This window comes from Endocarpon pusillum (assembly GCF_000464535.1).
Source record: "Endocarpon pusillum Z07020 unplaced genomic scaffold scaffold4769, whole genome shotgun sequence".
Classification (NCBI taxonomy): domain Eukaryota; kingdom Fungi; phylum Ascomycota; class Eurotiomycetes; order Verrucariales; family Verrucariaceae; genus Endocarpon; species Endocarpon pusillum.
Genome location: NW_006916460.1, coordinates 9,204 through 19,686, shown reverse-complemented (window position 1 = coordinate 19,686; position 10,483 = coordinate 9,204). Strand labels below are relative to the sequence as shown.

At 34.2% G+C, this 10,483-nt stretch overlaps 1 protein-coding gene across 1 annotated transcript; it reads right to left on the bottom strand.

The window, feature by feature from the left end:
- Positions 1-8,292: 8,292 nt before the first annotated feature.
- On the bottom strand, positions 8,293-10,191 carry EPUS_09340 (uncharacterized protein; the record flags this gene model as incomplete). Its single annotated transcript, XM_007805842.1, has 1 exon — positions 8,293-10,191. One exon carries the CDS (start codon positions 10,189-10,191, stop codon positions 8,293-8,295), a length of 1,899 nt encoding a protein of 632 aa, XP_007804033.1.
- Positions 10,192-10,483: the final 292 nt, after the last annotated feature.

Below are 10,483 nucleotides of genomic sequence, written 5' to 3'. Positions count from 1 at the left end.
ATATAACAGAAGGCCGGATTAGGAACTTTGAATGCTCTGTAGCCTATAACGTGGCTCACGTACACATAGGCCTTACCTGCTAGGTCATGCGGCTCATTGAGTAATTTCCGCAACGTCATGGCAGCAAGGTCGTGTTTTAGCAATCTATAGACTATTAACTTATTCTAGTTTCAAGCTATTATAATAATACTCTTATAAGTTATATATATTATATATTTATTTTAAATAAGTTTAAGGTCTAATTATATCTTTAGTACTCTAATTACTTTATTCTTAACTGCTACTTAATAGCTATTTATTTAAATAATTAATATAAGGTCCTCTTATATATAGCGCTTACTTTATATAAAGTGTATTAGCTAATACTTGTTAAAGGCAAACTTAGTGTTATATACTTTTGTCTAGCATTAGTATTATAAATAAACTGTGGTTAGCCTATAATAGTTTTGTTATATATTTTCGCTCTATACTACTAGGTAGATATCATCTATAAAGCTAAATTCTAACATTCCCTTCTTTAGGTCCTAGAACTATTCTAGTAAGCCAGATATAAAAAATAAGAATAAGATTAGTAAGAAAGAAGAGCCTTATAAGATGTCTATATTAGTCTTAATCTAGTTACTTTTATACCTTGTATATGTAATATATATGCGCCTTATATATAAAAAGAATATAATAGCTTAGATAAGCTAATCTAAGAGGCTCTTTTGCTTAAGGATATCTAGTAGCTTATTATAAGAGACGTTATTAAAGGCCTCTAAGAGATCTAGACTTAATATTAAGATTATATTTTCTAGTTATGCCTGCTATATAGTCTAAACATATAAGATTAGTAGGCCTATTACAAAAGCTATAGATCTGTCTCGTCTTGCCTCTATCTAGGTCTAGGGGAGCAAAGAGTATTATTCTGCTATGTTACTTAGGCGAGTTATAAAGACCTTCTTAATAACCTTTGCTAGCATATTCTCTAAGGCAATTAGCCTATAGCTATTAGGTAATAAGTAATTCTTCTTACCCTTTTTATACAAGACTATTATAGTTAATTCCTTATACTATGTTAAAAGCGTACTACTTATAAAGGCTATATAAATATTATACGCTAGTCTAGTTGCAATTTCTAAGGCGATTTCCTTAAGAACCTTGTTTAAGATGCTATCTAGCCCTATAGCCTTCTTGCTTAGCAGCTTATTAATTACTACTAATACTTTCTTTATTAAGATAAAGCTGTCAAGCGCTAGTGCCTAATTTACCTAAGTCACATATATAGGCTACAGAGGGTTCGTAGGGCTGACCAGAGGTGCTAGGAAGAATTTCTTTGTCAGGATTTAAGCCTTTTCGTTGTCTAATATAGTTAGCTTGCCTTTCTTATTCTGCTGTAAGGCAGGGATATAAAGATTAGCGTACAACTTTCCTACTACTTACTTGCTTTATTAGGAGAGCCTTTAGAGCCTGTTATTCCTCTGCTGTTTCTTAGTATTAGTTAGGTTATTAATTAGGCGTCTCTAGTTCGCTCTTAATACCTGCTGTATCTTCTTTTTTAGCTCCTTAAAAGATTATTTAAAGCTATAAAGATCTCTTTATTTGTAGGTAGTAATATACCTGCATCTTATATACTTTGTATTCACTAGTAATATACTAGCTTTAGAGGACTAACTTAAGCGTGCCCTTAGGCTTAGTCTAGCTCTAGGGCAGTGCTATAGTAGTAGGGTCTCTAAGGCTTCTTAGATACTTTGTAGCAGGCTTTTTATTTAGTTTTATTAAGTTTAGTATAATACTTCTATAAGGCCTTTCTTGTCTAGCTTTATAAGTGCAAATTATGTGCGTTTTGCTAATAATTCTTATAGTGCTTAGATGTCTAGATTTATCCTGATAGAGATGTAGTCTTATAGTAGAGCCTAACGCTCTTCTAGGCTGTAAAAGGTTACTTAATTACTTAGTACTTGTAACATAAATATAAGGTTAATTACTAAGCTGTAAGTGCTTCTTCTCTAGATTGCCTCCCTTCTTAAGATCAGTAGTTTAAGATTATAATAGTTAGCTTTATTAAATAAGTAATTTATATTCTATTCATATATAGTATTAGTGCCTTCTTAAGTAAGGTAATAAGTATTAAAGTCTTTTAGTAGTAGGTAGTGCCTTCTTAAGTAAGGTAATAAGTATTAAAGTCTTTTAGTAGTAGGATCTCTCCCTTAGCTTTACTAAGGGTGTAAGCTATATGTCTTTATTTATACTTATTATTACTTACTTGTTTACTTCAGAAGATTCACTTTATACTTGCTTAAGCTTCTCCTTTTTGTTATATAATTAATATAAACTTTAATAAAATCTTTAAGTTCTTTATTATGCATAAGAATCGGGGTTATCCTCCATCACAACTAAGGAGCTCAGAAGAACGAAATAGTTCAAAGCACCCTGCGCAAGTCGCTCGATTCAATCAAGCTATTCATCTTTTCGCAATGGGAATACTGACCAAGACCTAGCCGTTTGACATGGTACAAGTAGTGATCGCGCCATATTCCCCGCACTAAGTGCCCCACCCTGGTAACGGACCACCCCTGTAACGGACCACCCAATTGACCTCTGACCCACGTCAACGCCCCAACTTCTACACGCAACAGCGAGCTCAATTTTTGAGCTATGGACTCTCAATTCGAAATCAGGGTTAATGAGGCCCTAATTGAGCTTAATAGCCCATCAAATCCCTCCCTACGCGCAGTTGAGAAGAAATACGGCGTGTCAAAATCCACGCTTCTACGTCGACTTGATGGAGGAGTTTCAAGACGAATTGCACGTAGTGCACAGCAGCTTTTGACGCTTGAACAAGAGCAATCGCTTATTACATGGATACTAACGCTTGAGAGTGAGGGGCATGCCCCTACGCATGGTACTGTACGCGAAATGGCCTCTCAAATTGCTCGAATTTCTGGCGGCCCTCAAACGCTTAGTAAGAGATGGATACAGCGCTTTTTTACACGTCATTCTGAACTTCATTCTGAACTTCATTCAAAGCTAGGGAAGAAGATAGACCATCAACGAGTCGATAACGCGAATCCTGACATTCTACACCCTTGGTTTACTCAATTTCGACGCGTTTTGACCGAATACAACGTCTCTGCTGAAAACGTCTGGAATATGGATGAATCAGGCATTGCTCTAGGTGTCTGTATACATCAAAAGGTTATAGGAACCTCCTTATCTACTTCTGTACGCAAAAGGACCCCTGAAAATCGAGAATGGGTGACGATAATTGAGCTAGTATCTGCTACAGGAGCGCATACACGTTGCCTTGTTATTTTCAAGGGCAAAAACGTACAGACATCTTGGTTTCGGCACGTCTCCTGGGCAGTAGTTCCCCAGGGTCGGACAGAGAGCCTTTATAGTGCCTGTACTTGTGATCTAGGTTACTAAGAAGAGTATAATCGCAACCTTAAGTACTACCTTATAACTCTTTGCATCTCTTCGCGCTATATAATTTGATCTATAAAAATGAAAGTCTTTTTCTGCTATTATAGTGATTATAGTTAACGAAAGCAAGGTTATATCCTGTCGCTCTAAGAAGAATATTAAGGTAAGAAAGTTCGTAAGTAACAAGTCTATCCTGTCCCTTAGTATCTCTTTATAGAAGATTATAACTTACTAACTCTTTATACTAGGTTATAAATCTAGTATTATAGGCTAGACTTTTATCTAATAAATCTCCTCTTTTCTTCTTTTTGCTTTTTAAGATAATTACTTTTTATTATAATCTTTTATATTTTTATATTTTTTTTTTTTAATTAATCTTATTTTTATATATATTAAAACTTATTATAACTAAGTAAATTATTAAGTATTAATTTATAATTAAAAGTCTCTTATATAAATTTAAATTAATAGATTATTATATAATTAATTTTATAATAAGTAAAAAAATATAATTATTAAATTAATAAACTATTATAAGTATATTTTATAATTAGTAAAAGAAAATCTATAAAAGAAAGGCATATCTCTTATTAGAACTCACTTTTATAATTATAAAATAAAGCCCTTATTTCTATTCCAAGTAGTTCCTTTTATATAACTATACTTTCTACTAAAGTTATTAAGACTTATATTTTATTAATATTATACTTTTTTTATTAAAGTCTCTGTAACTTATATTTCTTTAAAATTTTTATATATTTATTATAGGTTAAGGAGTAGCTTATTACTAGTTTTATTAGTTAAAACTCATTAGAATAAGAAAAGAGAATTTATAACTATTTATTATAAACTAGATCTTTCTTTTTATTTATTAATTAATATATATAAAGAGTCTTTACTACTTATAACTAGTTACTAACTAACGCGGTTTTGAGCAGCCACTTGCCCCTAAGTATGAGCTTCCTTTAGTTTCTTTACGTATATAAGTACTTATATCAGACATTATAAGAAGGTAGAAGCTCTTTGTCCTATCTGCCTTACGTAGCAGACGTCTAATGCAAGCTTACTAGAGGCGATAAATAATTATATAAAGAGTCTCTTAAATACTAAGTTTAATATTTTTTTTATCTTCTTAGTCTTAAGGTCCTTAAAAAAGAGGTAACTTATAAAGTCTAATTTATAATATCTTATTCTTTTTCCTTTTTAAGATTAGGCTATTATTCTCTGCCTTTATTAATAATATTCTTAGAAAATTATAATGTTTTCTTTATTATTTGCCCTTATATTTTTAAAGAAAGTGTCTTTAAAGTACCTTATAGTTCTGTATTTGCTATATTAATAGTACTACTGTTTCTGCTCTTTGCCTTCTTAGTTTTTGTCTCCTAAGATATGTTATATTTAGTTTTGTTTATTAGTTTGTTCATCTGATATTATTATATATTATCTTATTCTTTTACTTTCTATAGCAGGTTCTATGTTACTTGTGTTATGTTTACCTCTTTAGGTAAACATTATAAGAGGATATAAGATAGTAATATCTTTTTATTTCTTATATATTTGTGTTATAATTACTTGTTTAACTACACACTTAAGTAGGAGTATTAAAACTTATAACTAATATAGCTGCAGATTAAGTATACAAGTAGCAAGCGCAGGTGCACTATTAGTCTGTAGCTAATACTAAGAAAATTAGCTATACATATATAGCTAACTTTCTAAAGCGGCCTAGCGCTATATTAATAGACTTATTAATCTAGATTAATAAGGACTAGCTTTATACTTATTACCCCTAATTAATAAGCTTACTTTTATACTTAAAAAGGGCAGTACTGCCAAATCTAGATAGATTTAGACAGGCAAGAATAGGACTATAATAGATAAATAGTATTCTCTTATAAGATAGTACTTTAACATAAGTATGTTCATATAAAGTAAAAGATTTATGCTTAGATTTAATTATCTTAATTACCTTTAACTATTACTTATAAGTACTTACTTTAATTACCTCTAATTATTACTTATAAGTGCTTACTCTAATTATCTCTAATTATTATGTTTGTCTAAGTCTAACTATATATATAGTTTAGTGTCTAATCCTATCTAAGTCTATTATAGTTCCTTTGTAGAGTACTAGGCAACTCTGTAGTGCCTATCTGTACTTAGTGTATTTATATGCTATCTCTTATGACCCTAATTAGACCCCTATAATAGTCTTCTATTATTAAAAGTATAGCGTTTGAGATTAAATAATTTAAACTCATCTTTAGTATTATAATTATGCTGTAGCCTTAGTATTAAGAACGTTAAAACTTTTATAATTAAGATAAAACATTATTTGCCTATATTAGACTCATTATTAGAGTTATAAGTCTATAAGTAGCATTGTTTAATAGCCTTAATAAATCTTTATCTAAATAACTTATTATAGATTTATAGCTAGAATAATTAGCCTAATATAACTAATTAAAGTTCTGCTCTTGTTATTTAGTTTAATGTTCTTAATACTAAGGCTGCAGCATAATTCTGACACTAAAGATGAGTTTAAACTATTTAATCTTAAACGTTATACTCCTAATAACAGGAGGCTATTATAAGGGTCTAATTAGGGTCACAAGGGATAGAGTAAAAGATTTATACTTAAAGTTAATTATTTCAATTATCTTTAATTATTGCTTATAAGTGCTTATTCTAATTACCTTTAATTATTACTTATAAGTGCTTATCCTAATTACCTCTAATTATTATATTTGTCTAGGTCTAACTATATATATAGTTTAGGGTCTAGTCTTATCTAAGTCTATTATAGTTCCTTTATAGAGTACTAGGCAGCTCTGTAATGTCTATTTATGCTTAGCGTATTTATGTGCTATAATACTATATATAAGTAATATTCTAATTATTGTTATAGCTAAAGATTTATAAAGTAATAAGGCATATAGGGCTGCTAGAGAATATGACTTATAAAAATGTAAGCCTTAAGAGAGAGGGATAATTATTAGGAATGCTAAACGGTATAAAATGTATAAGATAATTATAAACCTTATAAGGATAATTCCTGTAGAATTCCCTTAGTAATCTAGTCTTTTAGCGCATGCTTTACACTGCGGGGAACATATAGTCTATTATTCTAACATAATATAATATAATATAGATATATTATAAAATAAATCTAAAATTAATTAAGATCTTAAACTAATTCACTTTTAATATAATAATAGTTACTTAAGATAAATTAAGACTAAAGAATTATAATTATTTATATATAAATGATTAAGACTAATATAGTAATAGCAATATTAAATAATTATACTTTTTTATTAAAGAATTGATAGACTTAATATATTCTATTAAGAGATTATTAAATTAGTATAGTATTATAGCATCTAATCTAATCAGATTATTATAATCTTAGTTATATCTAGCTATCCCTTGCGACCCTGATTAACCCCTGTTGTAGGTGTCCTTCCTTGTAGAGTTTAGCGTTAAGAGGTACCCGTGTTTAGTGGTGAGTTTATTTCTGCAGCCTTGGCATTAGGAACATCAAAATTATAGGAGTCTGCTGCAGCCTTGGCGTTAAGAACACAACTTCGTTAGATGTGAAAGGATTTATAACTCCAATGCTTATGTTAAATTAGCTGCATTACGCTAGTTATTAGAGTTATAAATGTATAAAAAGTATCATTTTATAGCTCTTCAGATGCTCTATCTAAATATATAATTTTTAATTTAATAATGCTATTATTAATAGAAGAAAATTAGAAAAGGTAAAATATTAGTAGTTTTTAAAAAAATTATTTTATAAATTAACTCTATTATTATATAAGATATAAATTTCGAAGAAGAATATTATCTTACTTGGCTTATAGACTTCTAGGAAAAGCCTAAAGTAGATTTATAACCTTAGTAATTAATAAGTTATAAAAGAATATATCTTTTAAAAAATGGTTCCTTTTTACTATTTTTTTTGTTTCTAGTTAATTCCTATTATTATAGAAATAAAAATAACATATTTAGGTAGAGAATCTTAAGAGATATTAAATAATACTATTTATAAATTTATAACTCTAATGATTAGCCTAATGCAAGCAATTTAACTTTTGATGTTCTCTTAGAATATAACTTTAATAATTTTGATGTTCTTAATGCCAAGGCTGCAGAAATAACCTCACCGCTAAACACGGGTACCTCTTAACGCTAAACTCTATAAGGAAGGACACCCACGACAGGGGTTAATCGGGGTCACAAGGGATAATATTAATTAATTATTAACTAATCAATTTATTCTTTATAGCTTATATAGTCTAGCCGTCTAATCAAGTCAGATACTCCCTTGCTTCTCGTCGCTTAATTTTATACTATATATTAGTTGATGTTATCTATATCAGAGGGGAGAAGGAAGGCTTTTTAAAAGTTAAACTTACACCTCTTTACGTATTATAGAGACTATCTGTCATACACCTACAGGGCAGGGATACCCTGTGTTTACCAGGCAGGCGCCATGCGCCAAGGATAAGAGGAATTGGTACACAAAAGACGCTAAATAAACATTAGTAGAATCAACACTCTTTCACACCCATTTTGAACTCAGTTTTTGTTTACTTTTTCATGTTAGGCTGTAGCCGTCTACCACCGCCAACTATTTCACAGTGTCATTGGCACTAGACAGTCGCTTAAATCTTGCCCGCACCCTTGCTGCGTATGCATTCAAATGTCCATGTTCGTTTGGTAACTTCCTGATGTTGAACATTCTTTCTTGCTCTTATAAGTCATGATTAGCAGCCTTAGTTTATCATATGAAACCTCATTCGGTCATAATCACAACGCTAGGAGGCAAAGATGATTCCCATGCCTTGGAAGTCGTTTGGCGGTACTTGACCCTGTAGTAATCTATGCGCCCACGATGATATCGTGGTCCAAAAGCTCAGTCTCATAGTCTGTGGAATAGTACATCCCTGCCTTATACCACAGGCAATCCATACTATGAATATCGTTTGACGTGGTGACCAGTATGACGCCCAGGGCTCCTGCGAATTTACTTTCATTGAACGGGTTTATTGAGCCGTCATTGCCGATTAGTATGAACCTGACGTGCCTGACTTCAATCTTCTTTCCCGATGACTCCCAAATGTGCTTCCTCACAGTCCCTTCCGGACTACCCCCAAAGGTTTTTCTGTTATGGAATCGGTATTCCGTTCCTCCTTCCCTGGAAGGTTGATTGATCTTGCTCCCCCGAGCAACCTTCAGCTCTCCATTCCCTCTCAACTCCCAACCGTCGCATGTTGCACGTATGCCCCGGAATTGACTCACATGTCTAGAAGGCGAAGGGAGCATGTTCGTCAAGAGGCTGCTCGAGGTATGGGAAACGTCAAAAAGCCGTCCACCTTCAGCTTGAATCAATGTGTTCCAAAGATCAATAGCTAAACCATTGACTGTTTCGGATTGTTTGTCATACCCTTTGTCGTTGCCAACCTTGAGCGCTGCTAGTACGGCCATTTCACGACGTTGACTATATTTTCGCTCCAAAGTAGCTAGAACCATGCCGCCACGTGACTCGACGACGCAGGTGGTGATGGAAGCTGTCTGAAAAGCCCATTTGAGCCACCTTCGCATGACTTCTCTGGACTTGTTCTCACTCGGAGGGATGTTTGATTGGACATAGTCGCGTGATGGATCGAGACTCATGCAGCCAAGGGAATCATAATAAGCCTCTCGAACGGGAAAGTCATGAAATTTATCGGCTACTGTATGCGTTGTCAGAACTTCATTATTGTTCAGTCGGCAATGTGAACCATCTCGAGCAATCCAAACCGAAGCAGGTGCGAGAATCATCTCTTGAAGCGTCCAAAGTGAGGAGAACCATGGATCCTCTCGAAGTCTTGGCCCGGAGCTGTCGTCACAACGTTTACGACCATTGTGTTTTGTCGTTGCCTGGAAGTCTTGAGAAACCATGATCTGCCAATACCAGCGCATCATAGCGCTCAGCTCTTTCATGGTTGCTGCAAATTGTGCTCCATCATCGATGGACCAAAGATATACGAGTACACTTCGAGCGTTTTTGAAGATCGCGCCTTGTTTCGCAATCTCTATTGCCTTCACATTTGCCATCTCTGGACTTGACTTTTTTTGGGGAATGCACAACACGTCGATCCAGAAGTATCGGACATTTGGCATCCGGCGCAAGATATCTGTCAATTGTGCCATATTAAGGTGACATTTCAGATCTGGAAAATCAGGATTCCAGTCCGTAAGGGAGGGTACCTCCCATGGTGTCCCTTTCACCCAATACCAATTATCGCTCCCAAGCCTCCATCGTCCCCATGTGTATGATACAGCAACATACCCTTCGTTGTACATGTCATTTGTTGCTAGTACCGTGGTACCAGTGCTACTATCCCATAGATACTTAGGATAGCCCTTCAACTCTGAGCCGATATACCTCTCAGCTCCAGGATGGTCGATTTTCTCAGGCAGTGTTGTCAACTGTTCAATAGAATGAGACGTGAGCTTCCAGCCAACAAGAGCTTTACGAGAGCGTTGCTCGACCTCTGCTTCTAGGAGCTTATATTCATCAAGGTCCTCACAACCTTCCCTTGTCGTTGATTGTGTCGAGTACCCTCGACGAGGCACCCAATTTAGCCCCAATGGGGCGTTTGCAAGCGGTAGCGGGCGAGGCGGGTCGTGAACTTGGCGATCAAAGTCCGACCCAGGTGGACCTGATTCAATATGGCTCAGTTTCCGAGGTTCTGGTCCTTGGGTAATTGAAGGGTCCAAATCATAAGGACTCATGAAGGGCGGTATCTGGTTTGACAGGGGCCGAAGCTCCGTGCCAAAATTCTATGCAGTTAAGGATTCTACATTTCTACCCATCAAAACTTCAACTACTAACAACTCCACAACCACAAGTCAGAATCAACTCTAAAATGGCTACAGAGCTCCCTCGTCGCCGGCGTGCCCCTGCTGATGGCAATTGTTCAAATCCTCCCTCTCCCCAGGGCCCTAGAGCCTCTCGAACTATCCTTGATACTCCGCGCCGTACGAAGCTCCTTGCTGATGCACGAGCTTACGCAGGCAAAATGCC